Below are 13,414 nucleotides of genomic sequence, written 5' to 3'. Positions count from 1 at the left end.
TTAAAGACAAACTCGATAATCGCTCGTACGTTGTGGAAATCAAAGGAAGTCTATATCGCCGAAATAGAATCGATCTGCGACCTGCAAATCGTTCTTTTAGCAAACCAATGCCTTTGGCTGGACCAGCACCTAGCATCATACCTGGAGCTGCGTTCGCGTATGTTCCCAACCAACGCACACCCGACCACACAACGCAACCACCGTCTCCCCACACTCAAGAGAATACTAGAATACCGGAGAGACCTCCTATCTGTAGAGATACGGAGCTGTCAACCACAGAATCAGATAATGTATCTGACACAACCGATCTCATCACCACCGACAACCGGAACCAAATCTCAAGATCTCCGTCTGCACTTTCAACACCACAAAGACAAACCAGATCTGGCCGAATGTTAAAGAAACCATCCTATCTTAAAGACTATGCTACCACTTAAAATTGTAGTTAAGATTAATTAGCTCTAAAGATATTTAATGAGAAGCTATTTTTTTATTGTTACAGTAATAGTGATATTTTGGAATAGTATTACTTTTTGTTTAAACAAACGGGATGTTCTAATATCGGATAACTAACAAACTGAACTGAACAGAACTAGTCATCTCTCTCTATAAGACTAGAGAGAGAGCAAGTGAACTAACCACTACTCAGTAGAGTAGGTCTTGATTAAGAAGTATTAGAAATGTAGATACCGACTACCTCAATAAAGATATTTGTTAATTGTTAATACTGACCATCATTTAAGAGAGAAGTAACGAGAAAGTTATATAATCAAAGTAGATAGTAGACCATAACAAAACAAATATTTCAAAGTAAGTTTTTAAACGTTCCATTAAAAATTAATTTTAAATACTTTCAAACAATAAAATAAACTTAAATTTTCCTATAAATTATGATTAGTCGCGACAGTACCATTTCAACCAATGTTTCTAATATTTACAAAATGGGTTCGCCTTATCTTATAGTCCAGTTAATAGTAGTGAAAAATGTAAGCTGCTTAAATAATGAGTTATAAGTGCCTTGATATTTATAGTTAGTGCTATATCTTAATTCTCATAAAATGATTAATACAATTATCTGTAAGCATTAATATTTCGATTAGGGTTAACATCATCCAATATATCTATTTTAACTTTCATTTAAGTTTAAACTACGCTTCTTAAATACGAATTGAATTTAATTTTTAATTAGTTTAATATTAATAAAATGTTTAAGGTTCAACTGTTGATAGTCTTGTGAATATTTACAATTGTTGATCGGCTTACATATTTGGATTCAACATTAATAGTTTCCATTGAATAAAACTGCGCTTTATAACAAACAATGTCTTTAAAATGTTACACAACTATTTATCATAATATAAGTATCTGATATTCGTTTGATGCGATATTTTCAGTAAATACAATAGGGCTTAAATTACGAGTATTTCAAGTGAAAGCTCGATAAAACACAAGAACGTTTCTAAAAATTTCTTATATACTTTTCCAATTATTTCAATATAGTTTAGAACATGTCTCGAATAAATTATTATATTACTGATATATTTGTATTATAGCGACACGGACAGAAAATTTGAGTGAAGAGCTAATTTCACTGTTAAGTTTAAAAGGAGAATCGTAAAGGTAGTTTCTCGAGAAACCGTTCTAGTTCTATGATTTTTCAACACACTGAGTATTTGAATTATTTTTAAAGCCCTCGTAATAACAGAGATTGGTAATAGCTAGCGTTGGTTAACGAACTGACTACATGATAAGCTAGTCATTGAGAGTGCTTGGGTTAATTTTCTTCTTTTCCTTTCTTTGGATCATGCACGCTGACAAAATCTCCAATGCCACAACGACGCAAGAGACGACTAAACCCTTGAGCCAGAATTCGAAAGGCAGAGAAACAGTGCTGAGGTTTAACGACTTGACTTTCGGTTCGGGTTTTTTCCAAGTAACCAGGTCCAACAGCGCCTTGGATTCAGGCGTCGTCCAGCGAAAGAATTGGTGTTCCGTGTTAAATAACACACTGAAAAATTGAAAATCAATTTCTAAAACTGAATAAATTTAGAACAGCGGAACTAACACTTTTCGAAGAAGTTCAATCTTCGTCGTGTCGTTCATGAGGCTTGAAAGCGGCATGTATCTGAATTCGGAGTACGGAGGTTCTTGTTTAACGTGAACCGACTTGGAGTAAAACCATTTGTTTGTCGTTGGGAAACTGTTCAAGTTCATTTTAAAGAACATTTCACTGACGATGTAGGCTCCTCGATCTTCGTTCAATAGTTTCACGATACATTTGGTGTTAGTAGGAATTTGTGTCGCAGCCGCAACTCCTTTGTGCAAGGGGTATTTCTCTACCTGTCCATTAAGCCAACATCAAAAAGAGTAAATAGAGAACCCACACAAGGTGAAACTTTACCCATTGACGGTAAAAAGCGTCTTCTAATGATCGTTTATTGAAATAACCTTGTAGCTTCGGTCCAGTGCCATCAAAAATATCCGTAAACTTATCCAGGGTTATGTACTTTATTTCAGAAAATTGACCTCGCATGGTGGCGCCAACATATGAAAGTATCACTGTAGAAGCTAATAACCAAACTGCCAGAATTATTTCTTCAAACGGTTTGCCTTGTTTTTTCCTCGGATAAGCTGAAAAATATTGTAATTAGTTGGCTTTCGAGAAAAGCACGGGAAAAGGGGTTTTTGCTTTCCAGACACTGAAGGGAGTCAATCCCAAAAAGTTTACTTATTCGATTGATGGATATTCATCACTTAAAACGTTTGTAAGTGCCGGATTAACGCCTCAGTCTCAAAAGCCTACGGTCTCGTTAGCCTTAATGTAGCGCCGCCACTTGGGAGATTCAAGAGGCTAACCATATGTTTACCATAAATACCAAAATTTACCTTCATAGAATAATGTTGATATCAAGTTCCAGACACTGTCGAAAGAATTAGTGAAGATTTTCGAGATAACATTTGGTATATTTGGTCTTCTTTGTTTCGTATTATCCAAATACAAGTGGACAGATTTTCTTAACGACAAACAACAAGATATGATGAAAATGGAAACCACCAAGAGGAATACGGTCTTCAATGAAATTAAAAAGTGTAACAGAATATTTCATCAATTAATTGGATTATTAGTCTTCTAAAATGTCTATAAGCTTACATTGCCATCCGTTTCTAAAAGTTGAGATACTTTTATAATTTCCTGTTCGGGTTTTGAAGAAACTGTAACGATCTTTTCGAAATAAAAATAACTTGGGTAAAACTTCATTGTGAAGTCTTTGTAATGGTAACGCGTTTCTTTCATCATCCAATACATATCTATGATCTGAAATTGAATTAAGCTATTTGTCATAACGTAGACCGAAACAAGAATGATATTAAATTTTAACCAATATTCAACTTTTGATATAAAAAGGAATTAAAATTTCAAATCTACACGTCTCCTGAGATTTTTAACGTACATTGGCCCAATACTTGTAATAGTAATTGTTTATTCCGCAAAGTCTTAAGACGAAATTTCTGAAAATAAAATGCAATATTGTTACAAAAATAGTTCAACTTCATACTGGATAAATTGATCGACGATATCAAAAATATTGAAGATATAACCACCGTTGAAATATGTACATCAATTACACTCCTGCTATTATCAGAAGTAAGATAAGGGGCTAGAAGTAAAGTTCTCAAGCATTGGTAATAGATCCTGGCACTAGTGAACAAATTTGAGGATTTTATGCCGCTTCCATCGCGCCTACACTAGAGAGAAAACATTTCCCACCCCCTTGCCCTCAACCTAAAGCGGCGGAACACGGACGCGGGTGCTTGAATCTAGTTCGACCGTCTACCGCCACGAGCGTCTCACGTTCTGGAGGGAAAATTCAGAAACCGCTACCAGAGGGCCAATCGTAGGTGTGTTATCAAGAATATTCACTTTCGGCAAGTGAAGAATTTGGTTTCCTCGATACTTCTAGTCCCTTATTTTACTCCTGAGGTTACTCATTAACCACTAAGAACACTTTCCGAACCTAGGAATAGACAAGCCTACTTTGTTTTTCTCCTTGATATATTTATAAGTAGCCTAAGTGCAAAGATCCGGGTTTTATTTTTTAATTACGATTCCAGCTTTTCAATTAAATACCATTAATTAACTTATATGGGCGCCGCCATTGACCCCTGTAATGAAGCTTCTCTGTATGTTGTGTGACGTGTTAGTCCAAACGATGATTGGCTCATAGACTCCGCCAGTAAGATAGCTCGTTTTACACGTAGTCTGCTGCTAGAAACGTTCCCTTAAATTTCGTTTTCTGGATCGTCTCACTCTTTTTAAAGTTATATTATTGGCCAACAGAGGGTGAGCAAAAGCCAATAAGATTTTAGACTAGGAAATTGGCGCTATTTTTGAAAATACAGGAAAGAGCCTCACAGTATGGCCTAACGCGAAGGGGCCAGTGTATTACGTTACATGCTCATATCTTCCTTAATATTGTGGATAAATACATGGTTCCAATTTTAAATATACATATTTTTATATGATCTTTCCAATAAAAAATAAAAAATTCTGGGGTGAACCATTCCTTTAAATGTCTTATTTTTCATTTGGAAAGTAATTTAAAAAACGTTTGTCATGTATTATTGTCTGTATTTCCTAATTTTGACTTAGTATACTTTATTTAGAGGTTGCAACGTTATTTTAGTACACCTATTTTACTACTTCTGTTATTGGTCCTAGTGTCAGGAATAAATAAAAGCAGCATCGAACTTTCTCTCTCGAGAAGAATCCGCGTCGCTTCTAAGTTTTCAAGTACATGGCCATAAAAACTTGGTTTTAAATGAAATATTCTAAACGTTCATACGCCTATGCTATAAACGTAGAATACTGAAACCAAATCATACATACACGCCGTGGAAACGGATCTTAAGAACTCGGATAGTATTTAAGTCTTAATTGTATCAGGGATAGAGGATAGATTTAATTTTAGAAGTAGGAATGGAGAAAAGAGTAATCTGGGCGCGCGTCATAGTCCCGGACCCCCTTCCCAGGGAAGGGGGGTATGAAAGAAGAGGCGGGTCATAGCGAAAGAGGTAAAAAGGATCGCCGTCCCCGTCAGCAACGTCATCGAAACGTAGTTTAAGTGAGCCAATCGGAAAATTTAAACTTTTCGTTACGTGTTGAAGGGAGGGGCTCTATACTGGGCTATGAACCGGACTGAAGTAAATACTAACCGTTCTCCATTCCTACTTCTAAAATTAAATTTATCCCTGATTGTATATAATTACAAATGTATTTTACTTTTTTGTTATGTAGTCAAATATCTCGTCTCTTCCTCCCCAAGAATTATTAATTCCGTCCTGAAATAATTAGATTTAAAGAATTCAAATGAACACGCTAGAAACTTAAGGATAGTCGCATGCCGAGGTTCCTAATAAAGTTTCGATAATGCAGAGAAATTGGCTTCGGGTATATATATTTTAAATGACAAACATTCCTTTGGGAAATTTGTTTTACGTGAAGTAATAAACGGCTAAAGAAATACTTACTTTGTAGGTGAACACCGAAATTATGGACCCATTAAAACCCACATTTCTGCAGGTATAAAGAAAAAAAACAGAAATATTATTTTTCTAAAATTAAAATGAGTACTGCTAACGCAAGTTAATCATTGTTAACAAAATAACAGATGAAGAGGGACCACGGTCCGAAAACTCCCGATTTAATTTAATTTAAACCTTTTAAAAGAACTCCGTGAAGTAGCAGTACTCATTTTAAAAATGAAAAGAAAAAAAAACAATTTTAGGAAACCACTGATCAGAATTTTAATATTTATGAAATCGAGAAATAAGTGTGGCCAGAATTCACACGCAATTGATTACCTATCGTTGGCGTAATAGAAACATGGAACTGAGACGTTTTCGACATCCTAAAATGTAGACAGAATTACGTATTATCATAGAGGAATAATCATTATTTGTCTTCAACTTGCCAAAGTGAATGGTGCGCTGGTAATCATTTTGCCTTGAAAACTGTTCTAAAGCAAAATAATAGTAAAATTCTACACAGTCTGATAACAATCGGGAAGTAAATCCGCTTCAGTCAATTTAATTCCAACTTAATTAAATCAGTCTATAGGTAAAATTTTTCTACAAGAATTTTGTCTACAAATTTTGAGAAAATTGATATTTTACCCGAAGAAACTATCAATTTCAGTACAATTTTTCTGAAATCAGTAAATCATCCTTTCTACTGAAAATATGGGAATGTGTTTTCCACTCTGAACGTGCGCAATCGATGTCTAGACAAACAGTCTAGCACAAAGTCGTTTCTTGGACGCCGAGTTGAGCCATAAGTAACGTAACAAGATTAAGTTTGATAATTAAATACAGTAATTTATAGCCCTGTTTCCAAATAAAACGTCCTATTCCATTGTCAAAACATTCGTAGAAGTGACCAATTACGAAGTAGAGACAACAGTAAGATGGCTTTAGAGCTGCGATGTCCAATTCGTATTTACGCAAAGTCCCTCAAAAGATGGGCTGTTGGGAAGTAACCTTGCTTAAGCCTAGTTTTAACTGGCTCAAAACGCAGGAAAAAACCCGCTTTCCGCGCCGTTTTTCAGAGGTAACTTGCCGCGATTCTTCGCGTTTTCTGGGCGGCAAGCACGGAATTGTTTATCGTTATTTATATGATATAAATGAACGTTTTTACAAAGACAATAAATTCTAAGAAAATCGATAGGTTGCGAATTCGTAAGCCTAGGTCTCCACGAGCTCGCACTCTTTCATATTACAAGTTTTAGTGAAAACGTTTTTCCGCCGTTTTTTTCAGGAATATTCTGCAAAATTTTGCGGATTTTTTTTTGCTGTTCCGTGAAATTTTCGGCAGTGAAAACCAGGCTTTAAGTGATACAGCAGTATTGGAAAGGTTATATTAAGAGGGTCATACTTACTGTTATTATGATACTTATTGCGTGTAATTTGTCGTTGAATGTGGGTCACGCCTCATATCGCAATTATAGTTTTACTTTGTTTCTCACTTCCACGGAAAATAAAATTTGCTTCCAAAGTTTCACGAAACTGTAATTAGTATCTCGTATAATATCGCGGAAAATTCGTCAAAACACCACCATCAAAAAGTTTTCACTGAAACTTGTAATACAAAAAAGTGCGAGCTCTGTTTGTGGAGAGCAAGGCTTTCTTTTCATGTTGAAAATGCACCAGTAGCAACCAATCGCTTTTGATTAACTTCATTTTTGTAAAAACGTTCAGTTTTATCAGATAAATAACGATTAAGCCGAAATTTTTCATCAAATTAATCGGTATTATGCATTTAGAAATTTAACTCGACAACGCAAAGGCCTTCACTTAAAAAATTTCGTCGAAAACTCTTCTCGCAAGCTAACCACGCATTTGTCGCTTCCCATTAGCCACCGCTTTGCTTTCCGTAAAAATTTGCGGAAAAATAGAAAAACAATTCCGTGGTTGTTGTCTAGAAAACGCGAAATTCTGCGGTAAGATACCTGTTAAAATACGGCTCGGCACGCCCACTTCCCCGCGCTCTGAGCCAGTAATAGCAATATTACATATGTGTAATATACTTCAAACGCGGTGTTTCTATGATATTTTCATTAAGACCAGAGTCATTTCGCCACAGGGCCTGGCAGTGCCCGAATAGCTCTTTAACACGCTATGTTGATTTACCCTTGATAAAAGTAATTTTAGAAATATAACTAAAGCCAGTATTAGCATTATTTGAATAGAAACATTAGTCATATCAGATGTAAGATAAGGGACTAGAAGTATCGAGGAAACCAAATTCTTCACTTGGCGAAAGTCAATATTCTTGATAACACACCAACAATTGGCCCTCTGGAGACCCTCGCGGTGGTAGACGACTGAACTAGATTCAAGGACCCGCGTCCGTGTTCCGCGGCTTTAGGTTGAGAGGAAGGGGGTAGGAAATGTTTTTGGAACTCGACCAATTTTTTTCTCTCTAGTTTGAGCGCGTGGGAAGCGGCATAAAATCCTCAAATTTGTTCACTAGTGCCAGGATCTATTACCAATGCTGGAGCCCTTCACTTCTAGTCCCTTATTTTACTTAACTGGTCATATAAATCATACGCTATTTATTTATAAATCTTTTAACTCTTAAATATAATCCATATTTATATAATCAAGCCCAGATCAAACCGCTTTGTAACCTTAGCCTTGTAAGCCTTTTTATGGTCAGATTTTTACAGTTTTCAACGTTAATATTTCAAAGTAAGTTTTTAAACGTTCCATTAAAAATTAATTTTAAATACTTTCAAACAATAAACTAAACTTAAATTTTCCTATAAATTATCATTAGTCGCGACAGTACCATTTCAACCAATGTTTCTAATATTTACAAAATGGTTTCGCCTTATCTTATAGTCCAGTTAATAGTAGTGAAAAATGTAAGCTGCTTAAATAATGAGTTATAAGTGCCTTGATATTTATAGTTAGTGCTATATCTTAATTCTCATAAAATGATTAATACAATTATCTGTAAGCATTAATATTTCGATTAGGGTTAACATCATCCAATATATCTATTTTAACTTTCATTTAAGTTTAAACTACGCTTCTTAAATACGAATTGAATTGAATTTTTAATTAGTTTAATATTAATAAAATGTTTAAGGTTCAACTGTTGATAGTCTTGTGAATATTTACAATTGTTGATCGGCTTACATATTTGGATTCAACATTAATAGTTTCCATTGAATAAAACTGCGCTTTATAACAAACAATGTCTTTAAAATGTTACACAACTATTTATCATAATATAAGTATATTCTTTTTGATGTGATTTTTACAGTAAATACAAGTGCTTAAATTACGAGTATTTCAAGTGGAAGCTCGGTAAAACACAAGAACGTTTTTAAAAATTGCTTATATAGTTTTCAAATTATTTCAATATAGTTTAGAATATGTTTCGAATTTTTTCAAAATAGAATTTTACTATTTATTGTGTTTCTAAGACAATCCACACATCTAATAAAAACAGCTATTCGCGATGATTATAATGTTGGTGATCACTTTTTGTGACAAAAATAATAATAATCTAGCTTTATTTCGTGTGGTCACGATTTCAATGCATAGAGAGGTGGTGGCTAGCCCCTATGCCACAGCTAACCGACAGCGCCCTATACTGACTATTACATTAACCTCGGCAAGTTTTGATGGAAAGGAGAAACCGGGTAAGACCACGGAGGAAAACTCCTTCAAGAAATGGGGAGAGAACTTGCAAACTCTACGCAGAAGGGTGTGTTCCCAGGTTTTTCACTCGGTGCCACAGTCCGGGATCGAACTTGGGACTCTCTTGCTGCGAGGCGAAAGTGCTAACCACTTCACCACTCCACCTATAATGGATCAGACAAGGGCTTCTAAAGATAACAAGATAGTCGATATTAAAGCCATACTGCAGTTCATATTAACCATTCTATTCTATCAAAAACAAAGCGTAATTCAACCTATTTTAATCTAGCGAAAAATATCTTTACTACAAAATATATATTACTGATATAATTGCAATATAGCGACACAGACAGAAAATTTGAGCGAAGAGCTAATTTCACTGTTAAGTTTGAAAAGGAGAATCGTAAAGCTAGTTTCTCGAGAAACCGTTCTAGTTCTACGATTTTTCAACACGCTGAGTATTTAAATAGATTTTCAAAGCCCTCGTAATAACAGAGATTGGTAATAGCTAGCCTTGGTTAACGAACTGACTACATGATAAGCTAGTCATTGAGAGTGCTTGGGTTAATTTTCTTCTTTTCCTTTCTTTTGATCATGCAAGCTGACAAAATCTCCAGAGCCACAACGACGCAAGAGACGACTATACCCTTGAGCCAGAATTCGAAAGGCAGAGAAACAGTGCTGACGTCTAACGACTTGACTTTCGGTTCGGGTTTTTTCCAAGTAACGAGGTCAGACAGCGCATCCGATTCAGGCGACGTCCAGCGATAGAATTGGTGTTCCGCGTCAAATAACACACTGAAATTTGGCTAATTCAATTTCTGAAACTTAACAAGTTTAGAATAGCGGAACTAACACTTTTCGAAGAAGTTCAATCTTCGTGGTGTCGTTCATGAGGCTTGAAAGCGGCATGTATCTGAATTCAGAGTACGGCGGTTCTTGTTTAACGTGAACCGACTTGGAGTAAAGCCATTTGTTTGTTGTTGGGAAACGGTCCAAGTTTATTTTAAAGAACATTTCATTGAGGATGTAGGCTCCTCGCACTTCGTCCAATAATTTCACAATACATTTGGTGTTAGAAGGAATTGGTATCGGATCCGGGACCCCCTCAGGCAAGGGGTTTTTCTCTACCTGTCCAATAAGTGAACATTTAAAAAAGAGTAAATAGAGGAATTACACAAGATAAAACTTTACCCATTGCTGGTAAAAAGCGTTTTCAAATGAGTACTTATGGAAATAACCTTGTAGCTTCGGTCCATTTCCATCTTTAGCAAAAATATCCGTAAACTTATCCAGGGCTACGTACTTTATTTCAGAAAATTGACCTCGCATGGTCGCGCCAACATATGCAAGGACCACTGTAGACGCTAATAACCAAGTTGCCAGAATTATTTCTTCAAACGGTTTCCCTTGTTTTTTCCTCGGATAAGCTGAAAAATATTGTAAATTGAGTGTACAAGATGGTAATTTTGAAATGTATTTAGCGAAAAGTTAAAAAACTGTCATTAATTAGATTTTTTCAAAGCCCTCGTCTCCCTTCGGAGAGGTATAAGCCTTTATCTGCTAATTTTATTTTTGTGTTAAGATGGTTATAGAGGTTTTTTTTTGGTTTCCCAACTTCTCCTTTGAAAGGTTTTTAATTACCTTACTTTATCAAAATCCTAGGTCTCCTATCTAATACAAGGTTATTATAAATTATACTAGGCCTATTTGAGTAAATATCGCGATTCAATAAGGTTCAATAAGTTATTAAATTTTTTATAACATGAAAAACTAAACATTTACCTTATAACACATCCCGATATTTTTTGATTTACTGGGTAAATGCAAGAAGCTAACCATAAATACCAATACCTTACCTTCAGAGAAAAATGTTGATATCACGCTCCAGACATTGTCGAAAGAATTAGTGAAGATTTTCGTGATAACATTTGGTAATTTTGGCCTTCTTCGTTTTAAATTCGCCAAATACAAATGGACAGATTTTCGTAGCGACAAAGAACAAGCGGTGATGATAATGGAAACCACCAAGAGAAATACGGTCTGTAATGAAATAAAAATGTGTGACAGAATATTTCTATCAATGATGAGTTAATTGAAATATTAGTCATCCAATTTGTTCATAAGCTTACATTGCCATCCATTTCTAATACTTGAGATACTTTTTTATTTTCCTGTTCTGGTTTCGAAGAAACTGTAATGACTTTTTCGCAATAGAAATAACTTGGGTAAAACTTTGATATAAAATCATTGTAATGGTAACGCGCATCTTTCATCATCCAATACATATCTATGACCTGAAATTTTGAAATGAGCTATGTGTTATAACGTACACGGAAAGATGAATGAGATTTAATTGTTGCTAATTTTCAACTTTTGTTACGAAATGGAACTGGAATTTCATATCTACACGTGATATTTTAAACTTACATTAGCCCAAAGCTTGTAAACGTCGCTGCCTATTTCGCAAAATCTTACGACGAAATTCCTAAAAATAAATTGCAATATTTTTTAATAGTAGATCAACTTCGTGCTTTGTAAATTGCCCCCACCCCAATATGAATAATGTTAAAGATACAACATTAATTACATTTTGGCAAACTTATGATTTTGGCTATTACGTATACCTAAATGCAGCTTCACTTAAAATCTGAAGCAAATTGGTTTCTAGCAAAAATCCTATTGTACCAAACATATTCGGTGCAACTGAACATCTTTTCCAGCTAATAATCAAAAAGTAAATTTCGCTAACTAGTAACGTGCTTATAATTAGGGGTGCGCGAATAGTAAAAAAAATTCCTTATCAAATACCGAAACTGTAGAGTATAAAAATGTACATTAGTTTTTTAGTTGGTTTTTATCTAAACTCACACCTATTTTTTATAGACCAAGTAACATATATAATCTATCCTCTGTATTAAAAAGGCGTCATTATCTTGGCGGCTAGTGTAGCATGTATCACGGTGTTAAATAATAAAACAAGTTGGGAAACCAAAATAAACCTCTCCGAGCCGAGACGAATTTACTTTCTAAACACAGGTCCACCAGCATATGAGAAAAACCGGAAATACATAGTTCAAATTGGCGAAATATTGCCAAGATCTTTAGCAAAGGCTTAAGCGTTTAACAATTTCCTTTGTATCCTCAATTATTCTAATGAGGACCTAAAATGTATCACTGAAGGGTGTATTTTACTTTCGGCTCACTCTGAACCGTTAACACCTCCTATAAGAGGAGGCGAAACAAAGTCATTTCCAGTTTAAATCTAGGGTATCTTATTTCACAGACCCAATCGTTTCAGCACTTGTGGATAGATGAAGTATTAACACCCATATTATCTAATGAATATAAGAAATGCGATTACACTATATATATAAATATAGTAAAGCTGAATTAAAAAGTAAACACCAAATTTGAAATGTTAATATCAAAAGATGTTCTTGGAATATTAAGATGAAACAGAGCTTTATAGCTACACAACTACTTAAAGAATCGTAATGCCGAAAAATATTTAAAATATTTCCATTTAATATTCTGCAAAAAGGAAATGTTATCGTTTTGTAAGAGATTTTATCATCCTACTCGCTTTATATTAACTTTGATGTGCGTGTAGTGTTTCGATTCGGATGCAATCTTCATTACTCGTTCTATATAAACTCTCACTTGTGTCATTACATAGAAATAAGTTTATCTTAAATAATTAATTAAATATGAATGATATTAATTATTTTAATCGCCAGTAAATAACTTTAAAAATAGTTAAATCGTTTAAAATAAAGTTGTTCCTATTATCTTTCGAAACTTTGCTAATATTGACGTTTAAAGTGAAGGGTACCCCTCTTGCCCGCTTTCTTCAAATTTTGGGGTATATATACGATTCGTTTCCATTATAATAATAGATAAAAACGCATTCGCGTGAACCGATGGTGGAAGCCCTGCCATTGGGAGGCTAGACGTTTCTCGTAACCCTAGCCGATCGCCGCGTATATCTTAAAACCAAACGATAACGATGGAGAAGAAGCCGGAATGGACGGAGACCTGATGACGGTGGTGCATAGAAGCTGGTGTCAATGTGGGATTGACGAAGAACAGAAGATGGTGGTGCATAGAAGCTGGTGTCAATGTGGGATTGACGAAGAACAGAAGATGGTGGTGCTTTGAAGCTGGTGTCAATGTGGGATTGACGAAGAACGGAAGATGGTGGTGC

The 13,414-nt window shown here is 35.0% G+C and overlaps 2 protein-coding genes and 1 long non-coding RNA gene across 3 annotated transcripts; all 3 read right to left on the bottom strand.

Annotated features, from left to right (window-relative positions):
- Window positions 1-865: 865 nt before the first annotated feature.
- LOC149709189 (uncharacterized) lies at window positions 866-5,591 on the bottom strand. Its single transcript, XM_089864572.1, has 8 exons — window positions 5,530-5,591; window positions 5,282-5,340; window positions 3,453-3,510; window positions 3,152-3,316; window positions 2,887-3,070; window positions 2,402-2,631; window positions 2,066-2,340; window positions 866-2,008 (listed from the first exon to the last, which is right to left on the bottom strand). Exons 4-8 carry the CDS (start codon window positions 3,305-3,307, stop codon window positions 1,753-1,755), a joined length of 1,101 nt encoding a protein of 366 aa, XP_089720698.1. The 5' UTR covers window positions 3,308-3,316; window positions 3,453-3,510; window positions 5,282-5,340; window positions 5,530-5,591; the 3' UTR covers window positions 866-1,752.
- Window positions 5,592-9,548: 3,957 nt separating this feature from the next.
- On the bottom strand, window positions 9,549-10,333 carry LOC149709188 (uncharacterized). The gene is made up of 2 exons (XM_089863273.1): window positions 10,064-10,333; window positions 9,549-10,005 (listed from the first exon to the last, which is right to left on the bottom strand). Exons 1-2 carry the CDS (start codon window positions 10,222-10,224, stop codon window positions 9,750-9,752), a joined length of 417 nt encoding a protein of 138 aa, XP_089719399.1. The 5' UTR covers window positions 10,225-10,333; the 3' UTR covers window positions 9,549-9,749.
- Window positions 10,334-10,395: 62 nt separating this feature from the next.
- On the bottom strand, window positions 10,396-11,265 carry LOC149709187 (uncharacterized). Its single transcript, XR_016380197.1, has 2 exons — window positions 11,067-11,265; window positions 10,396-10,637 (listed from the first exon to the last, which is right to left on the bottom strand). It is a non-coding gene; the product is annotated as an uncharacterized LOC149709187 (long non-coding RNA).
- Between the last annotated feature and the right edge of the window lie 2,149 nt (window positions 11,266-13,414).

The sequence above is a fragment of the Phalangium opilio genome, unplaced genomic scaffold (genome assembly GCF_054372755.1).
Source record: "Phalangium opilio isolate 3A_F unplaced genomic scaffold, DU_Popi_V2 ptg000013l_1, whole genome shotgun sequence".
Lineage (NCBI taxonomy): Eukaryota > Metazoa > Arthropoda > Arachnida > Opiliones > Phalangiidae > Phalangium > Phalangium opilio.
Note: the sequence above shows the minus strand (reverse complement) of the source record. Positions and strands in the feature narration are given on the sequence as shown.

Excerpts from the sequence above, each read along its gene's own strand:
- LOC149709189 (XM_089864572.1), bottom strand. The coding sequence starts at position 3,307 with ATGTATTGGATGATGAAAGAAACGCGTTACCATTACAAAGACTTCACA. Across the intron at positions 2,632-2,886 it reads ATCAACATTATTCTATGAAG|CTTATCCGAGGAAAAAACAA; the intron begins GTAAATTTTGGT and ends AATATTTTTCAG. Across the intron at positions 2,341-2,401 it reads ACGCTTTTTACCGTCAATGG|GTAGAGAAATACCCCTTGCA; the intron begins GTAAAGTTTCAC and ends CTTAATGGACAG.
- LOC149709188 (XM_089863273.1), bottom strand. The coding sequence starts at position 10,224 with ATGTTCTTTAAAATAAACTTGGACCGTTTCCCAACAACAAACAAATGG. Across the intron at positions 10,006-10,063 it reads ATTGAACTTCTTCGAAAAGT|TGTGTTATTTGACGCGGAAC; the intron begins GTTAGTTCCGCT and ends GCCAAATTTCAG.